This window comes from Myxocyprinus asiaticus, chromosome 16, assembly GCF_019703515.2.
Source record: "Myxocyprinus asiaticus isolate MX2 ecotype Aquarium Trade chromosome 16, UBuf_Myxa_2, whole genome shotgun sequence".
NCBI classification, from domain to species: Eukaryota; Metazoa; Chordata; class Actinopteri; order Cypriniformes; family Catostomidae; genus Myxocyprinus; species Myxocyprinus asiaticus.
The window spans coordinates 5,514,694-5,536,225 of NC_059359.1; the positions used below are offsets into that span (position 1 = coordinate 5,514,694).

The 21,532-nt window shown below is 36.9% G+C and overlaps 1 protein-coding gene across 1 annotated transcript in view; it reads left to right on the forward strand.

The window, feature by feature from the left end:
• eif3ha (eukaryotic translation initiation factor 3, subunit H, a) overlaps positions 1–21,532 on the forward strand; it is a 90,664-nt gene that overhangs the window by 63,148 nt on the left and 5,984 nt on the right. Inside the window, exons 3-6 of the mRNA XM_051721122.1 lie at positions 2,125–2,292; positions 10,179–10,278; positions 14,746–14,895; positions 19,831–19,951. Of these exons, the coding sequence (XP_051577082.1) occupies positions 2,125–2,292; positions 10,179–10,278; positions 14,746–14,895; positions 19,831–19,951 (539 nt within the window). The remainder of the gene's footprint in view (positions 1–2,124; positions 2,293–10,178; positions 10,279–14,745; positions 14,896–19,830; positions 19,952–21,532) is intronic.

Below are 21,532 nucleotides of genomic sequence, written 5' to 3' on the forward strand. Positions count from 1 at the left end.
CAATAGTAGACATGGAAGTGTTTGTGAAATCTGTTTGAAAAATCATGATTTTTGTAGTTCCATTTGATACTGTTGCTGCTGAAATTACACCTTCAACCTGATCCCTAAACTTTCCTTTTGAATTATACTGTATATTTTATGTCTTTTTATTCACGGGTAAAGCGCGTTTTTATGCACAATACGAAGCAGGATTGCAAATTTCTGCAACAACAATATAATAAAGGACACCAATGATTAATACATATATTACATTATTAATATTAATAATAATCTATTAATATTAATAATAATAAAGCAATTTAGTAGTCCAAACTGTAGGCGTGTTTTTTTTTTTTTACTGATACTATACCAATACTATAGGCCAATATTGATATTTTGTCACTTATTCACCTTATTTTGTCATGAGATCACCCTATTGCTTAGGAATTATGCTTTAAAAAATGAGGTAAAAAGCGATTTTATTGTTTTAGTAGTAATTTGGATTGGATGTGTTGAACACATGACAGGCCAAAATTATGAGAGCCACAATGAAAGATAAATGCAAGAAAGAAATATTTAAAATATAACATGACGAATTATGTGGGGGGAAATTTTTTTTGCACTTCTGTTTTTGCATAGAACATTACAAATTCATATTATGCACATTCGACATGCTTGACTTTTGGATTTAATTTATTTTGGTAGGTTTTTCTTTATATAACACACAGAAAAAGTGATTATAAACTTAACGCAAATTAACTGCGTTATTATAAATACACTAGGGATGGCCATTTTCAAACATTTTATTTAGGCAAGTACTCTAACCCACAAAAAACTAGTAATTGATTACTCGTAAATTAAATTTTTATTTAGTTTTATTCAAAACAGTAACAGGAACGGTTTCAAAATTAGGTTGCTTCAAAAAACTATGCTGAAATGAACAATATGCATTAATAAAAATTAAATGTAAAAAAAAAAAAAAACATTTGCACTCACGCGGAGCTTAGAAACATAGAAACCAATGCTGACGGCATTAGGGTAATGCACATATATAAACTCTTGAGTCTACATAAAGACAGTCACATTTGTATCATTTTACATGTAATTATTCAGAAAAACAAGTGGTGAAAGTTGGCTTTTTCTAAAATGCACTCTGGCCGCATTAGTGATTTAACACACATACAAACATACTTGTCTGATAAGCTTCCGAGTTTCTCGTACCGCTTTGCAGTTTCTTTTCACCATAAAAGTAGATCCTCGTCTGTTGGTTTGCAAGACTCTAACAAGAACCGAATATCAATTAAGTAGAATTCAATAAGAACCAAAATATTACAAGAATTACTAGTGCTACACTAAGCTTTGCTTTCAAAAACACAGATGGCATCATATCATATTTCATCCAACATCTTGATAACACATCCACAGCACCCCCCAGTGGACTCAATTGTAACTGCGAAATTTGGTGAAAGATTCTGAGAGAAATGTACAGTTTCAGCGCTGCTCACGGCAGGCAAGTGCGCAAAAAAAAATCAATTTACAATATTCTTATATATTTATTGTCAACTAGCTGGTGCAGAACGAGTACTCAATTAGTCGATTACTTGTGCACATCCCTAAAACACAATTTCATATTGCCGTTTTCATGCTTATGACGGATATGTTGATGCTTTTTATTTGGTCAATAAATGCCTGATAGAATGTGCATTTGCAAGTGTGCGTTTTATAATGGTTTGCAATGTGGTTCATCCAGTTGGGATTTAGAGTCATTACTATCCGTTTTATAATTAGATATTTAGCATTTCTTTGCAAATAACTAGATTTAGGTGAGGAATATTGAGTAGGACATAGAAAACATGTCTAATCCGCACGTTCCAAAGCCCCCTTATTTGTGTTATTCTTATCCATTTGGTCAAATGAATATGCGCTAGCATCTGGTCTTTTTCAGGGCACTTGAGCTGAATCTCCCCAACCATAAAGTTTTTCCCAGCAACTCACTCCTACACACTCTACCAGCAGCAAGCCTTTTCACTAATGAACAGCCCTGTAGATGTCAAACTTTTCTGTGACCAGTACAATCATTTCTCATGGAGTAAAAATATAAACTCACACACACGCTTTCTCTCTCTCTCTTTCTCCCTCTCTTAGTTCAATATCAGATGGAGATGATGAGGAGTCTTCGTCATGTAAACATCGATCATCTGCATGTCGGCTGGTATCAGTCCACGTATTACGGCTCTTTTGTGAGTCGAGCCCTGCTGGATTCTCAGTTCAGCTACCAGCATGCCATTGAGGAGTCTGTCGTGCTTATTTATGGTGAGTCTAATTGAATAATTATCAGTAGAAATGCATCCAAGATTTGACTATTGCTTGGTTCCTTTACAATGTTAAAGGGGTAGTTCACGCAAAAATAATTCTCTCATTTATCATGCCGTCTCAAACTTGTATAACTAACTTTCTTCTGCCGAACACCAATAAATGTATTTTGAAGGATGTATGGTGTGTTTTTGTCTGTAAAATGCAACTCATTAGATTACTTTTATGCTGCCTCTGTGTCCTTTTTGGAGCTTGAAAAACCCCATTGGACCCCATTGATTTTCACACTATGGGCATAAAACGCATTATACATTCTTAAAAATATCTTCGTTTGTGTTTTGCAGAAGAAAGACATATACGTATTAGATGGCATGTTAGTTTTTTGTTTTCAGATTATTTTTTTTATACGTTTTAACATTGTATTTGTTGAAATTTAACAGATTTTTTTTTTTTGTTCAGTTTGTTTCAAATAGTTAGTCAACATGAAATACCATCTGTAACCCATTTTACTCGCATGATCTGACATATTTCTGAGTGAAACAGGATATTCGATGAGAAAAAATTTACAGCAAGACTTTTTTATCCATTGGGAATTGACTGGATCATAAAAAATTGGTGTTACATACTGGAGAGGAGGGGTTATAAAATAAGAGGGATTGTTGACGTCAGCCAAAAAGGAATGCCGTTTCATAGGCGGAGCAAGTTTTTACAAGTTTAATAAAAGATTACGAAGACCAATTTTTTTTTTCTTATTTGTAATAACATGCACCAGTAAATCAAGCACAATAAAACCAATATTTAAGATAGTAAATAGGGTAATTTTTGATTTCAAGTTGACTTTAGGAATCAGTTTTACAATCAACACATCATTTCTGGAATTTAAGATGCAATTAGCCAGAGGAACTATTTAAATATACTTCAGTCAGAACTTTTTTTTACTCCAGCCATCAATACAGAGTGAATTCCATCTATCACCAAAAAAACAACTATTTTTGTAGTTATGTGAGTAAAGTTTTCAATCGCTGCTTTTAATTTAGCTTGTTTTTCATTCACTTTTGTTCAGCGTTATTTTATTTAAGTTTTTGGAAATTATTTATTTTTAATCATTAGTTTTTATATACTTTTAAAGCTGCACTACGTAACTGTACTCTCTAGCGACATTTGTGGTTGTTTTAGAATTGCAAGCAATTTACGGTGGAATACTAAACACAAGTTGTGTTTCGGCACTGCTCTTCTGGCAGATGTATCTTATGATTTGAGCTTATCTGGACATCACCTGTGTGTGACCATGACTGGAGATATTCAGAACCGGAGTCATAACGTGCTATTTTTCATGTTGATATAATGCTATATGATTAAACATTTAAAAATATTACTTGCTTTGATGAAGATAAACAACACTCGTATTCATATATTTTGAATGAATGAATTTACACTTGTTCATGAATTTACACTTAAATCACTTTTCTGACACTACACTCAAAGTTCTTTGATATAAAGAACAGGTGACTGAATTAATACAAGTTTATTTTAATAGAATTTTTCAAGTGTTTTAGCTTCTATTAATGTTTGTATTGTACTACATTTATCAATTTAAGAGGTGATACTCGTGATATGACTGATATGAGTTCAGTCAGAGACTTTATTTTTGTTATATTATATTGTACAGCCTCAGTTGATAAAGCATGTGAACCGTAATACTACAAAAGTACAGTTCAAGTTAGAAGTTTACATACACCTTAGCCAAATACATTTAAACTACATTTTTCACAATTCCTGACATTTAATCGTAGAAAACATTCTCTGTTTTAGGTCAGTTAGGATCACTATTTTATTTTAAGAATGTGAAATGTCAGAATAATAGTAGAGAGAATGATTTATTTCAGCTTTAATTTCTTACATCACATTCCCAGTGGGTCAGAATTTTACATACATTTTATTAGTACAATTTGTAAGAATTGCCTTTAAATTGTTTAACTTGGGACAAATGTTTTGGGTAACCTTCCACAAGTTCTCTCACTAAGTTGCTGGAATTTTGGCCCGTTATTCCAGACAGAACTGGTGTAACTGAGTCAGGTTTGTGGGCCTCCTTGCTTATACACGCTTTTTCAGTTCTGCCCACAAATTTTCTATCAGATTGAGGTCAGGGCTTTGTGATGGCCACTCCAATACCTTAACTTTGTCCATAAGCCATTTTGCCACAACTTTGGAGGTATGCTTGGGGTCATTGTCCATTTGGAAAACCCATTTGCGACAGAGCTTTAGCTTTCTGGCTGATGTCTTGAGATGTTTCTTTCAATATATCCACATAAATTTCCTTCCTTCATGATGTCATCTATTTTGTGAAGTGCACCAGTCCCTCCTGCAGCAAAGCACCCCCACAACATGATGCTGCCACCCCCATGCTTCACGGTTGGGATGGTGTTCTTTGGCTTGCAAGCCTCACCCTTTTTCCTCCAAACATAATGTTGGTCATTATGGCCAAACAGTTCAGTTTGTTTCATCAGACCAGAGGACATTTCTCCAAAAAGTAAGATCTTTGTTCCCATGTGCACTTGCAAACTGTAGTCTGGCTTTTTTATGGCGGTTTTGGAGCAGTGGCATCTTCCTTGCTGAACAGCCTTTCAGGATATGTCGATATAGGACTCGTTTTACTGTGGATATAGATACTTGTCCACCTGTTTCCTCCAGCATCTTCACAAGGTCCTTTGCTGTTGTTCTGGGATTGATTTGCACTTTTCGCACCAAACTACATTCATCTCTAGGAGACAGAATGTGTCTCCTTTCTGAGCGGTATGATGGCTACGTGGTCCCATGGGGTTTATACATGCATACTATTTTTTGTACAGATGAATGTGGTACCTTCAGGCATTTGTAAATTGCTCCCAAGGATGAACCAGACTTGTGGAGGTGCACGCATTTTTTCTGAGGATTTGGCTGATTTCTTTTGATTTTCCCATGATGTCAAGCAAAGAGGTACCGAGTTTGAAGGTAGGCCTTAAAATACATCCACAGGAACACCTCCAGTTGATGCCAATACGCCTATCAGAAGCTAATTGTCTAATGGCTTGACAATTTTCTGGAATTTTCCAAGCTGTTTAAAGGCACAGTTAACTTTATGTAAACTTCTGACCCACTGGATTTGTGATAATCAATTAAAAGTGAAACAGTCTGTCTGTAAACAATTGTTGGAAAAATTACTCATGTCGTGCACAAAGTAGATGTCCTAAATGACTTGCCAAAATGTAAAAAAAAAAAAAAAAAAAAAAAAATGAAATCTGTGGAGCGGTTAAATTAGTTTTAATGACTTCAACCTAAGTGTATGTAAATTTCTGACTTCAACTGTATGTTTATGCAATACACACAATAGCACAGTAAACTAAAAACATAAAATAAGGATTCAATAATGATGGGGATAAAACATACTTTATTAAACATAAAAATAATATGCTTAAAAATGCAATATAACAATTAAAAGAATTCAATTTCAGAAGTCATATTAGTAAACATGTCACAGTAACTTCCCCCAACAATGTATATAAATTGCGATCAATTAAAACATGAGTAATGTTCGATTCATACAAGCATAACAAGCAATATTAGCTTCAACAACCCTAACAGACAACATATCCAAGCATTAAAGCAGGTAAACAACTTCGCCAAATGGATAACAGATAAAAATCTATCCAGACTGTTGCGATGCTGTCCGTAACTATGTGTGACTGAACTGTAGTTTCTTTTTTCTTTTTAACGGCTTCTCACAAACTAAAGCAGTGCATTACCACTAGCTGATGGTTCTTTCATATTTTCACAGACATGATGTAATGACACAAGGATGTACGTCATAAGCCAGCGATTTCGCGCCAAATCGAACCCGACAGCTCAAAATACAAATAATTTTTATAGGCTTACCATAGTGAATCGGGGTAAGGTAAGAACATTATTTTGAACACTGGTTGTTTATGTACTCAATCAATAATGGCAATTTATTTTTTTTAACCTAAAAATCTAACATAATGCAGCTTTAAGCTCAGGTATATGGTAATAACCCAGCTGCTGTCTTAGTTATTTGAATAATTTACCACAGAATGGAATGGATCATCACTTATTTTCTTTAATAAGGTGTGTCTGCTGTTGAGGGACATTGTTAGGTTGAAGGCCATTCTCAGAAAGTCTGGAGTTTTCTTTGCCCGTCATTTCACACATGACTTCACAGTCAAGACTGCCACACTGCCATGCCATTCTTTATATTTAATCATGCCCCCTTTAAACCCATCAATAATGCATACTGATATATTAAAGGCTAAATAAGTCTGCCAACATCTCTTTGCATAGTGTGAAAAGAAGTCCATTTTAGATGCAGCTCTGGCCCTCATTGACTATTTAGACGTATTTTCAGTGGAAAGCTGTTTTAATAACTATTTCCAATACATTACGCAGTCTCACATGACTAAAACTATAGCGTACGCTTCTCAAAATTCTGGATTTGTTTAAACCTAATATTAACGTACCACATTTCTGATATCCTGTCGATTACCACAGACAATAATTACAGAGACCTATTTTGATTGACAAACAATATCGATGTTTTTGTTTTGTTTTATTACTGATATTCAGAACTGATATTTCAATATTGCTTTATGCCTTTTTACACAGTGGTAACTAATAATTCATTAGACTACAACAATAAAAACATAATAGCCTATGCATATTTTTATTAAAAATAATATCATGCATATAAAAGAAAAAAGAGTGCATACTGCTGCATGCATAGACCAAATTAACATTGTTAACACTGAAAGTTCCTTTACCTGTGACTACTGCTGTTTCCTACTGAACATACAGCAGTGTAAATACGGTTTAGGCGCTTAGGTGCAATTTTTTACACACCCACTAGATATCGATAGTTAAAAGAGAACCAGTTAAGCAGAATTTTTTAATATCGGTTAAAAACATGGGTAAAACTGATCATCAGTCGATCTCTAGCACTCATATCATTGCTCAATGTGAATGAACAAACAGGAAATGTAAAATTATTCAAATGACATGCTCATTAGGAAGCTTAATGGCCAAATAAATCGAATGTAAATCATCGCGGTATTCCTTTAATAGCCCTTGAAACACAAAACCTTATCTTTTCTTTGTGTCTGTCAAATGCTCTGGCAAGAAAATGGCCTTCCTTGTCTGCAGCTGGTCAAACCTTCGGCAAAGGAAGGACGTTTTTAAAAGTACGCAGGACCCCCTCTGCAGGGCGGATGTGAGTGACAGCACTGATAAGCCTTGTGTGAACACTTCCAAAGTCTTTTGACAACCCTATGACAAGCACATTAATTCAATACAACTCGGTTACTAAAAGCAATGGCGAACTTTTGTAGCTTTCTCAGCTCGATTATGAAAACTGACAGCATTGGCAGTCCATGACTTCTTTGTTAAAGAGGGGAAAAAGGCTTCACTGCGTGACCTCCTGGCCCTCGGACCTGAGGTTGGTTTTCCGCAGAGTGAATATAAATGTCTTGTAGCTGCAGAACAGAAGGACGAGGGAACGGTTGTTTTATGATGTTTAGCTCTGTGACCTTTTTGATATTGTAATAAGCCTTATTGTGCATTACAAATGAGTCATCGAATGCCTGGGCATTTTAGATTCCAAGGCTTTTATTCTCAAAGATATTCTTATGAGGCATATCTGTTTTAGTGCTTGTAGAAGATGTAGAATTGTACCTCACTTGGCAAAATGTTCCATGGTAGCAATAGGTTTTACAAAAAATGCCAACTATGTATAGGCAGAATTATTCTGATGTATTGTCCAAATCATGGCATTTTGGCTGATGATTATTTAATTGATTTGATGATTAATTCTCTGGTTTGTTCAAGTCATTAACAGTGTAAGCTCGATACACATTTACATTATTTACTGACACTGAACTTGGAACCATACAATAAAATGTATTATTTCTTTTACAGCTTTTATCAAATGTTGCACAAGGTTTACCAATGTATTTGTAGTTATAGATTAAATGGTAAAACATTTACAAATGCTTGAAATAATTATTTGTCCGCTTAAGTCCACTTTTCAGTCTTTTTTTTTTTTTTTGGAACCCTCCAAACTAAATAATATATTAATATATTTTACATATTGTTATTAATATAATAATCAAATATTTTGGAATACTAGAAAATATATTGTAGAATAGTCGCCTAATAATTCTGTTCTATCTGTTAGTAATATGTTTTTATAATATTGTTGAATATTAAAATATTCAATATATAGAAGTCACCTTTATATACAGCTCTGGAAAAAAGAGACCCCTCAAATAATGCAAAGAAAATAAGTTAGTATTCATTTTTATACAACACAATTCTAATGTTTTAACTTAGGAAGAGTTCAGAAATCAATATTTGGTGGAATAACCCTGATTTTCACAACTTTCATGCGTCTTGGCATGCTCTCTACCAGTCTTTCACATTGCTGTTGGGTGACTTTATGCCACTCCTGGTGTAAAAATTCAAGCAGCTCGGCTTTGTTTGATGGCTTGCAATCCATCTTTCTCTTGATCACATTCCAGAGGTTTTCAATGGGGTTCAGGTCTGGAGATTGGGCTGGCCATGACAGGGTCTTGATCCGGTGGTCCTACATTCACACCTTGATTGACCTGGCTGTGTCGCATGGAGCATTGTCCTGCTGGAAAAACCAATCCTCAGAGTTGGGGAACATTGTTAGAGCAGAAGGAAGCAAGTTTTCTTCTAGGATAACTTTGTACGTGGCTTGATTCATGCGTCCTTCACAAAGACGAATCTGCCCGATTCCAGCCTTGCTGAAGCACCCCCAGATCATCACAGATCCTCGTCTCGATTCGTCTTTGAGAAGGACGCATAAATTAAGTACAAGGTTATCCTGGAAGAAAACTTGCTTCCTTCTGCTCTCATCATTTACTCACCCTCATGCCATCATAGATGTAGAGAATTAATGACTTCCTTCAGCAGAACAAAAAAAGAAAAATATCTCAGCTCAGTAGGTCCTTATAATGCAAGTGGATGGTAACATGATTTTTGATACTCTAAAAAGCACAGACAATCAGCCATACGACTCCAGTGGTTAAATGAATGTAGACATTTGAAAATGAAATTGATATACGTTTTGTTCATCTTCACTCAAGAAATCAGATGAAAAAAGAATTTAGATTCTAGCCCTTATGGTTGTGAAGATATGAGCCAAATCGTAAATGTGCTTATTATAGCGCCACCTAAAGTTGGATGGGGATGTGTGTATGCGCCTGAGTAGTGGGGGGGATTTGGGAACATCCTGCCAAGTTTGGTGTCTCTAGGACTAGGAAAAAGAATAATAAGAAGAAGAAAATCAATACAAATACAATAGGGTTCCACCACCTTTGGTGCTTGGACCCCTAAATATAAAAAATATATATATATATATATATATATATATAATCTTATGTCTTAAGTCCATTTTCCTTTTTATTCACCCTTTTTATCCCAGCCCATGTTAAAATATTATAATAATATATGATTATTATTATATTGAATATGTATAGAATAGCCACCTAATGTATTTGTCAAATTCATTACTTTCATGTAAGAATTAAATTGATTAAAACCACAAGTGTTTTTAAATGTAGATCTTCGCTGATTTAATGTAAACGTGCTTGTCGATTTTTCGGGAATTGACAACCACATTCGGTTTCAGTTTAGTTCGGTTGTTGAATGCGCTTGTATATAACTGAACTGTGTGTGAATAGAGCTGGATTAAACACTAAGAGGAGTGACAACAGTATTTAACTGCAGTCTGAAAATGGCCTACATGTTCTTGTACTTTTGGGGCCACTGTATGTAATACAACTTACCTTTGTAACTTCTTTTTTATTTTTCTGTAGATCCCATAAAGACGGCACAAGGCTCTCTGTGTCTCAAGGCCTACAGGTTAACCCCCAAATTAATGGAGATCTGTAAGGAGAAAGACTTCTCTCCGGAGGGGTAAGATACACCTTCACACACAATGTCAGACTCATGATGAATTCTGATGGATGCAGAATTCTTCCTAATGTGAAATGCTTTATTACATTTCACAACTATTTCCAACTATAGTGTACACTGGTGTTCCATTACTTCATTTAAAGCATAAGAGACACAAATCATGTATTAGTTGTATTAGATAAAATATTAATAAACTATCTAATCCAACATAAAATTAACCTAGCATTGAAATTAGGTCGTTTTAAATGCATCACATTTGCATTAAAGAAATTGATCAATAACCATTATTGATAAAGCATTTGCAACATTTGGTCCCAAACAAACTATCTCTTACCGAGTGATTAATTCATTTAGGCCAAATGTGTAACCCTGTTACCCAATGTGGTATATTTGTTTTGTGTTGTGTATTTAAGGTTTATTGCTAGAAAATGACCTAAATCAGGGTTTTAAAACTAGTCATGTCTCAAATTTGGTAACAGGGTTAAACAATGACAAACCTTTATATAACATGAGTAATAATTAAAAATGTAAATTAAAAAAATATATATAATGCATACATAATTTTATAATATTTTTTTATTAAAATATTTTTATATTTGAGGTTGACATTCAGCATTTTATGACCTCTCACAAAAGAAAAAGAATCAGTTTCAGACCCTTTTTTGTACACTGTTTGTGTGCCTTATTCACTTCCTGTTTTTGTTGCTATTAATCTTTACTAATGAGAACCTTCCCCAACACGCACAAAGAGAAATCCTTCCCTCTCTCAAGGAGCCGTTAGTGAGGGGATTTTATTTGTCATGATGGGATGTCTTTGAAGCAGCAGACAGCACTGTCTGCCAAACAAACAAATGCACCAAGTTTACAACCTCCCTGGCTTCTCGGCTGATGGTAATTGCTTTTAAATTGCTGCTAGACATGCGTCTAATGGGAGAATGTATCAGCAAAGCAGTGACGTTTGAGCATTCAGGAGGAAAAATTCAAACTGCCGACAGAAAGTCTTTGGCTCCAGGCGGAGATTCATGGAAAGGGGGGCGAAGCCTCTTTTAGGGGGGTCTGGGCATACTCCTCCAGGATTTTTCTTTTTAAAGCCCCCAAAACATCTTTTCATCATGTATTTTTAGAGTAACATACCTGTTTAGAGTAACAATAACCTGTCTCATAGTTTGTGTTAGATACTGATCTAATATGACTTCAATTCTATCCAAATAAAGAAATTAAAGTCCACACTGTCCCCATCCATCCAACACCAACAAAAGGCACACAAATGGCTGTACTATGTAGCCAAAATACTTTTTGGATTTTATTTTGAGAGAGAGAGAAATGAGAAGACATGTAGGTCATATTATACCATTTAAGTTTCACCCTTTTGTTAATTATTGCTCAAAATTAACCCAGTAATTCAGACACATGGAACATCTTAAACAGTATCATCCACAATGGGGCAAAAATAATGAGCTAAATAAAATCAAATAAAAAAACGGAAAAATAATTAGGAATAAAATCTGCTAAAAAAGTAAGATCCTAAACAAATACTACAACCTATATTACAGTACTGCTTCTCTCTTTTGATGGCCTACTGAATGAAAGCAATTGAGTATGAAAAGAGATGTGCATAATGTTACGTCATCTGTCTCATTTATAGCCTGGCACAGATAGCAAAACTACATTAAATACAACTTTAATTAGATATCATCGCCACATAACTTATGTCGAATTTAAAAGACACCGTTAACATTACCGTTAGCTCGCTCACAACGTCTGTTACACTGTAACTTACAGGCAGCCTCACATAAAAACGTACTGGTTAACAAATCTTTGATTATGACCAAAGTATATAGTAGTGAATTCTCTCTCTCTCTCTCTCTCTCTCTCTCTCTCTGTCCTAACTTTACCATATTCACATCGTAGCCTATCTGCATGAATCCGTCCTTTTGGCTGTTAGCTAGCAGTCTCAAGCCACAGAAGTAGCTAATGTTAACCAAAATGTTAGCTACAAGTAGGCCTAAAGGCCGTTTCACACGGGACGCTGCAAGTGCAATCGTCTAGTTAATTTTCAATTGGAGGCTAATTTTGCTAGCGGTGCAAAGGCGCCGCGCAAGCAGTGCTCGTGCACCCAAAATCCTGCCACTTTCACGTGCACGGCTCTTCACGGCAGTTGCCGCGAGAGATACAAATATTTTATCTTTTTCTGATGAATTTGAATAAAACGGGAATGCTCTATTCACAGCCAATCATACAAACTTTTAACTGAACAACTAATGATTTGATATAACTACTATTATATGAACTACAGTCATGTGAAAAAGATAGGACACCCCATGAAAACCTGTGTCTTTTTCGACGTATGGACATTGGATCTTCATTTTAACAATATTGAGAGATGGAGGTAATATAAATAAACTAATAAAACTGAAGAAATGTCTTTTTAAAATTATTTGTAAAACGTACTTAATAGAAATGCAGTTTTTGGTGAGGAAAAAGATAGGACACCCCCACATTTATTTACTACTTAAAATGCATACAATTAGAATCAGGTGCGCCACATCAGGTGCAAAAGATTAGAACATTGTTAGAGAGGATTGTGGAGGAGCCTGTCTTATTTAAACCTCAGACATTTAGTTTGGTTTGCTCTTGATTGTTGAAGTGAGTGAAATCACCATGGTGAGATCAAAAGAGTACAGTATGAAGAATTTACATGTTTCCTTTGATCATGGTATACATTTTGGGGGGGTTGTATTTGCATTTTTTTTATTATTATTATTGTTATTTTTTTATCCCTTTTCTCCCAATTTGGAATGCACAATTCCCACTACTTAGTAGGTCCTCGTGGTGGCACGGTTACTCTTCTCAATTTGGGTGGTGGAGGACAAGTCTCAGTTGCCTCCGCTTCTGAGACAGTCAGTCCGCGCAACTTATCACGCGGCTCGCTGTGTATGGCATGTGGAGGCTCATGCTATTCTCCACGATCCACACGCAATTTACCATGCGCCCATTGAGAGCGAGAACCACTAATTGCGACCTTGAGGAGGTTACCCCATGTGACTCTACCCTCCCTAGCAACTGGGCCAATTTGGTTGCTTAGGAGACCTGGCTGGAGTCACTCGGCACACCCTGGATTCGAGCTCACGACTCCAGGGGTGGTGGTCAGCGTCGATACTCACTGAGCTACCCAGGCCAGGGGGGCTTGTACTTGCTTGTTTTGATTATTGGGGGGGGTTCCCTCTCCCCCATCCCCCCTGGAATCTACTCCCCTGACTATAAACACAGTTAAAGAAACAATGTGAGCCCAGTTTAAAATCTGTTTGGTCCAACTGCATCTAAATTTTACAATAGAGTGTTGCCAGGGCACTTCTCAATCAGGTGAGGTAAAATAGGTGCAGAATATTTCTCTCACATACATTACAAGTCTGCTGCTGCTGTTGGTGTGCATGTAGGTGACTTTGCGAGTTCTTGTTGATTGTAACTATGGCAACAGCCGCCCCTGAAATCGCGACGCTAGCACCGCCTTGACTGCACAAAACGCTTCCTCTACTAGAGAAAGCGGCAGCCGTGCTGCAATTCCACCGCTTGCCACGTCCCGGGTGAATATTAACGAATATTTTAGGGGGTGTTAAAGCCCCTCTTAAATATGCCTAGCGACATCCCTGGCTCCAGGGACTGAAATGCCATAGGGATGCTTGCGGGTCAAAAAAGTTTCTCAGTTTCTGTTCCTGTGGCCTGTTTTGACCTAGTCTCATGTAGCCTTGTCTCAGCCTTTGACGGCACACCATCAGACTGTTCAATGATCAATCATCTGATGCATATTGAATGCAGAAATGGTTAAAATCACCAGTTCCAATCTGATTTTTAATTTATTAAGTTGCATGACTTTTCCAGGCCTGGAAATCACAATTTTTTTTAAATTTCCTAATTTTTCCATGTTTTCATCACCATGGGGACCCTGAATCAGTGAACTAATCCAAATATTACAACATTAAAGAAACCTCATCTGACTACATTCAATTGAAAAGAAAAGAGAAGCAATCGTCTTGATGACTTCATCTTAAATGTTTTCTGTACACCAAGTCCCCAACTAAACCAGTAAAATGGCGCTATTTTATCTTATAGAAAATAAAGGCCAAGTTCCTCCACAATTAAAGCATTTTATTTCATAATGCAACGATTTGGTAGCTCATTAAGCCAAAATAAAAATATGCATCCAGACAGAATGATTTTCGTTGCTGTATTATGGAAAAGAGAATAAGCTTTTTAATGCAACATAAAATTAGTCCATACAGCACAAGTGCTACATTTGAAGTCTTCTGAAGCCATAAGATAGCTTTGTGTGAGGAACAGACCAAAATTTAAGTCGTCATTCATTGATTATCTTTCCATTCAATGTACGTTTCAAATGAAAAATAGTGCAAAATGCACATGCAGTTAAAACCATTTCGTTTGTAACTCTGAAATTCTCCACTTTTGCAGGTTAAAGAAGGCCAACATCGGCTACGAGCACATGTTTGAGGAGGTCCCCATTGTCATCAAGAACTCTCATCTTATAAACGTTCTCATGTGGGACCTTCAGGAGAAGAGTACAGTGGCTGACAAACATGAGCTGCTCAATCTGTCAAGCAGGTCAGTATCACCCCGACCACCCCCGTCCTCCGTGCCAATCGTGCCCATTACATCTGGAGTCCTATTGGGTTAGAATGTGGAAAAATATTTTTAATTTGCCGATTCATCCTGTCAATTTGTGTCTTTTAAGCCTCTCTTCCATGAGTCTGCTTTGCACAGGCAAGTTGACAGAGGAAATACACAGTGATGTGCCCCAAAGACACAGTTTAATCCTGACCCCTGAAATACGGCTTGCATGTAGCCTTAACTGAAAGCAATACGAACACTGTCGTAAAACCAGCCTTCTGGAAGCAGAGAAATGTTCTGTATGCAAAGCTGTGATTTTATGCCTGCATTTATTAAATCCTGTTGCTTACAGGCAACCAAATACAAACTTCATAATTCGGATATGGATGCATGCTCTGCTTCTAGCATATTATCTTGCCCCAGTAAAACCTAAAGCAGTGGTTTTCAACTGGTTCTGTGTCAACCAGAGATCCCTGGCTTAATGTTGTTTTTTTTTTTTTGATAATTTTTTTAAATGGTGAACGTTACGTAAATGATGATGTAAGCCAAAATATTATATTCCATGGATTGATATTTGCCAAGTAATCCATTATTGTGTAGAGGGGATTTAAAATGACTATTGCCTATGATTTTGGAGCAAAGGTACAGGTAAAAACAAATAACATTAGGAAGGTGGCAGCGTCGTTATTTAATTTTTACACAGAGAGAGATAAGTAGGTCTATTACTGAAATCAGTTGTCTTCAGCACCCCTTGTTGCATTATATGCCAGTGGTGTGAGTCCAAAAATGGAAAAAAATATTTTCGTGTTGTTTTTCAAAAGTTTGAGCCTCGATAACTCCATAAGTATTAAAAGTAGCTTAAAATCCTTTTAGATTCTGGTTCAGAAAAAAATTAGCTGTCTTAATTTTTAAGGCCCTATATGGTTAAATCCCAGAGATATGGGGCTCTCAATGTGGCTGCATGTGTAAAATGTTAAATTTACAATGGCAGATAATCAGATGTGGGTCACATGCTGTGAAGCTAGTTTTTGGTCTGAAGTACAAATAATGTTAAAGCTAGAAATGGTTCATTTATGCACATAAATACAATAATATCAAAATCTTGTTTTTCGAGAGTCCAAAATATACGATTATTTAGAATTAAGCATTTAGCATTGTTTTTTCCCTGCTTTCCGTGACCCCATCAGAACAGACGTGAGACCCATATTTTGGGTCATGACCCACCAGTTGAGAACCGCTGACCTAAAATTAAATTTTGGTAAATCAGGAAGGGCTTCTGACCTAGCAGGACATTGTATTCTCCTGCAAATCTTCTCTTTTTAATTTATTCAATCAATTCCACTGAATTTTATTACAGATTGAAACGAGACCATTTCCATGAACAGAAAATGTGTTCTTTGAAATGAGTCTCATTACAATTGAACAGTGTTATTTTTTTATTAATATGACAAGTAGCTTCAAGGACAGTATGCAAGTGTTGAATTTAGTGGAAAGTTAAGAGTCTTTAAAGGGGATGTACTATACAGTTGCCGCATTCTTTTTTTTCCTTGTAGAAATCCACTTATAATGTTAGTCAAGGTTTCTTGCACCAAATATTTTGCAAATTTTTTCTCATATTTTAGTTTTACACAACCATATTCAGTATATTCGCAGTGATTTTGCTAAGCAACAATTACAATTATTTTAATGCATTTTTTTTTTACCACAAATTTTGTATGAAAATATTAAGACAGATGTTCAAATCGCATCTCTGATTTAAAGTTCAGTTCAGTAATTTTCATGATTCAATTCAAATCAGTCCGATTCAATGAATGGATTTAAAACTGATTCAGTGATTTGTTTGCTTAATTACATTTTAGTAACAAAATATGTTTATGTAAAATATAGCCATTTCAGTGCAAATACGTATATATATTGTGATGTATATCAAATATTGTCAATAGAGCAGGAAAACGGCTATATCGCCCAGCCCTAGTCTACGTAGCTTTTCTCTTCTACTTCAAAAGCACAGGGAAAATCCTTTTTGCATGATACGTCCTCTTTAATGAACATAGTGACTGATAATTCAGCTTTTCTGACTGTTTATTCATCTCCAGCAGTCACAGCTGGTTAGGCCCTCCTGCGAATCAGACTAATTGATAGACTAAATACTTGGGATGTGAGCAGGTGTTGTAGACTTTAACACTTTATGAGCTGGCAAAATCTTTGCCATTTAGAATACTTATTTCATTTGTTATTCCGAGCATCCCGGGAGCTGGTGTGTTTAATAGGCCCTGCTGGTGACATCGCTCAGCGCGCACATAATGATAATGTATTCAGCGTGTAATTTGGGTGTTTCTGTGTACAGAGATGCCCTTTCCTTTCATAGCAAATACCAATGTGTCAAAAGTGCAAATGTGTCACTCTAAAAACACAGACTGAAAGCATGTAATGATGAATGTTAAAGTGTCGTCTTTAGTAGGAGGATGTGACCCATTTCTATAACGGCTGTCTGTCGGAAATGGGAAATTATTTTTTTCACCATATTAATAAAGATGAAGCATTTCTGAAATTTGGCTCTTGAGGAATTTGAATATAAGAATAACATCTCCGTTCTATAACCTAGTGAGCTGTCTTGCTGTGTACTGCCTACACAGGCATTTGCCTTCTAAGGGGTCATTCAAACAGAAATAATTTCTATCCATATTCCGTCTACACAATTTATTTTAATGGTTAGTTATGTACATGTGTCAGAAAGGCCGTTGTGTTGCATCGCACAGTTTTGAACGTTAAGATACTGTGTCTCGAAACCCCTGTAGTCTGTTCCATTTCTGTTCTACTCTTATCTAACAGTTTTTTTTTTTTGTGTGTTTTTTTTGGTTAGTTTTTTTGGGGGATTTTCTCCCCTTTTTCTCCCCAATTTGGAATGCCCAATTCCCAATGCGCTCTAAGTCCTCGTGGTGGCATAGTGACTCGCCTCAATCCGGGTGGCGGAGGACGAATCTCAGTTGCCTCCGCGTCTGAGACCGTCAATCTGCGCATCTTATCACGTGGCTTGTTGAGCGTGTTACTACGGAGACATAGCACGTATGGAGGCGTCACGACATTCACCACGGCATCCACACACAACTCACCACGCGCCCCACCGAGAGCGAACCACATTATAGCGACCACGAGGAGGTTACCCCATGTGATTCTACCCTCCCTAGCAACCGGGACAATTTGGTTGCTTAGGAGACCTGGCTGGAGTCACTCAGCATGACCTGGATTCGAACTCACAACTCCAGGGGTGGTAGTCAGCGTCTTTGCTCGCTGAGCTACCCAGGCCCCCCCAATCTAGCTGTTTTTAAGACAGTTGCGGATCCTGTGTGAACACCCTAAGGTGCTGTTTAGACCGAATGCATTCTTGGGCTAAAAAAAGGAAGCAGTGCAACAAGTAGAACAGAACACAGGTGTCTTGATGTGTTTTTAACAGTTGAAGTTATTTTTAACTTGGCACAGTGCCTAAAAAACGTGTCGCTCCTGCTGAGATGTTGACAACATGACGAGGCGCGGCTCAAAAGTCAAAGATGTCCGTATAGCGCATGTTTACATGGGAAAACAGTTGAAAAACAGCACAGAAGGACAACAAAACGCGTTCAATGTAAACAGCCCTTAGGCAGCATCCTAACAGAAATAGAACCTCATACATGACTGAGGGGACGTCTACACCAGGGGTCGGCAACCCACCAAAGAAAAAACGTGCATGTATGTGATTTTCCTAAGTTTGAGTCCACTTGTCAAAATGTTTCTATTTTGCACATCTGCACAGCCTGACCGAAGCAAAGCGGACACGTTTACTTGCGCGATTAACCGAAAGTGAAGTGCTGCCGGCTCGTGATGGCAGATGGCTTGCACGCGCTGCACGAGTCTGTTGGATATACTGAAGTCTCGTCACATTTTAACTTTGTTTAGCCTCCTATTCAGCTCATGAAAACATGCTGCGTGATCATGAGGAAGGATTACATCAAGATGTAGATTGGAATGCAGGTGCAGAATTTCATATGAACAAAATAGTCTACACCTTTCTCGCCGTTGCTTGCATGCCAGTGATTACCCCCAGCATTGGCACGCGTGCCATAGGTTGCTGACCTCTGGTCTACACTAATATATTTTCGTTGAAAACCATATCGATTTTGCTACGTTTACACCTCTCCATCCACAATGGCACAGCGTTTTCCTCCACCGTAAATGGAGACATTCTAAAATACACTCTAGTACCACATATTTGGGAAAAGATGACGTTAGGAAACTGAAAACGGAGGTTTCAAACTTAAATGAATCTGTGTGGACGTGGCCTCACACTAATACGTTTTTGTTTGAAAATGCATACATTTTACTCTCATCCACACTTCTTCCACCAAATGATGCTTCCTTAGGCCACATTCACACTAATCCGCTTTTATTTGAAAACTGTATTCAGTTTTCTTTTTTAGTTTTCTGTCGAGGAAAATATCGGATGAGAGGCATAAACGTAGTGAAATTTATACATTTTCAAATGAAAACATATTAGTGTGCACATGGCCTTAAAATTTGGCCAAAAGAAGCCATCTTGAAAGGCAGTATGCTCATGCTACGTACATTTTGGAGCAGCATTTGCTTTGGTAACATACCTTAAAATGCTGCCTACATAGGGGGCACATTAGGCTTTGGAACAGAGTCGGTATGTCAGTAGATCATCAGAGGTTTAAGATATTTTGTGGCCCTCAAAAATTGCCACATGCTTCAATCAGAAGTCTCCCTGAACCATGTAAATTTGGTGCAGATAGTCGCCCTTATCAACTTAATCATAATTCTGTCGTCTTGGGTTTTTAATTGAGGAGAATGCTGTGGAGAAATTATGCTTTGATGTGCAGCCAACCGTTTATTACACAAAACTTTGACTAACTTTCTGTCAATCTGTTGCCATAGTAACCACCTGAAAAAAAACCTTCAACTGCTGATGGATCGTGTGGATGACATGAGCCAAGAAATCGTGAAGTATAATACATACTCCCGCAACCTCAGCAAGCAACAACAGCAGAAGCAGCAGGTATATACACTTTCTATTTTCATATATTAATTTGTATTTATTAAACCATAACAAATTGTCAGATTTTCATTTTAAAAGTTGGTGCACGACACTAACTTACACCATGGAACATGTCTTGCTTAGTAGTATTGACGTCCCTTTGTGCCTGAGAAACAACCGGCCAGTAGATGGTTATTTAGAGTTGAGGCAGGCTGTCTTGTTTAAAACCCTAACCCCTTGACATTTTCAGGTTTTTGCTTTTATGGCATTTTGTAAACATGAGTTCTAAGAACCACCTGAAAATAGCACATCACAAACAAGAAAGAGCATGAAATAGCGTAGGATGGCTCTTAATTCATTTGTCTGGACTTGGGTGCACATTTGTCAAAGTTTGGTCCTATTCTTGTTGTCTTTGCCCAAGAAGTATGTTTATCTAAGGCTGTAGTGTCAAAAAAATCAGCAATGGCCCTCAGTATCTTACTCAACTTACGGATGTAAATTAAGGAAAGAGAAGATGCAGTAGCTCATTGGAAAATTTTAATTGATGACCAAGTTCATCCATGAAACTCTAAATGGCACAAGCAGTTTTATTATCTGTTACCCAGTCAGCTCGCTCGCATGTGATATGTCAAGCCAATCGGCTCACATGGTCTAAGCTGATAGGTCATTTGACGTGTAATCAGGTAGCCAAACGACTAGCGTACTCTCTCTTTGCCTAACATTTAAATTTGTTCAGTTTGCAAGCCAGTTTAACTGCAGTGCTCTGCAAGAGTTTTCTCTGAAAATGCATTTGCTCAGGTGGTTACTGGGGTTTTTCTTCCATCACCTTGCACAGTAAGGTATGCTTTTGGCCATGACACATAGAAGCAAACCTTTATCAAGGTAAGCCGTAGCCAAATTAGGCACTGGCACACATCACTCTCTTTAGTTTAAATACATCCACACATAGCTAGGCTAAGTCACTAGTTAAATAAGCTGGGCATTCCAGGTCCAGAAACACATTATGAGTCCGATCACTGGCCGTTTAAGCCTTGCAGCTAAGCAGGCCCAGTAGGGGTGAGTAAAAATATTGATTTCCTGATGCATTGCCATCTTCATTTGAACAATCTCGATATCGATTATTAAATCCCAAGATCAATGTTTTTCTATGCGCAACCCTCTACTACAATGCGAGGAAATCACTCGCACTTGCAACCAAATGTTGCATGCCATTCGAGTCCTCTCTCATTAACGTCACCCAAGAATTTCACACACCATTGCACTTGTGTATATGGCTGTGTGACAATAAAGTGATTTGATTTGATTTGATTTGCTCATTTACAGACGCTCTTTACAAAAATTTGTTGGAAATAACCAAAAACAAAATAAAATGTAAAAAGTCAACAAAACAAAAACCCATTTTTTGTCAGTTATTAAGGTTTCTTTCACTTATTCAGTTATGAATTATTATTTTTTTATTTAATTTTATTTCTATCGAAATGTAGTCACAGCAGTTTGCCTGAAAGAGCAAAGAATTCTGATGTCTTTTATGGGCGATTAACTCGTGGTCAGGAGCAGGTGTAAATTGTTCATACCCACTAACTTTAATGAATGTGACAGTTT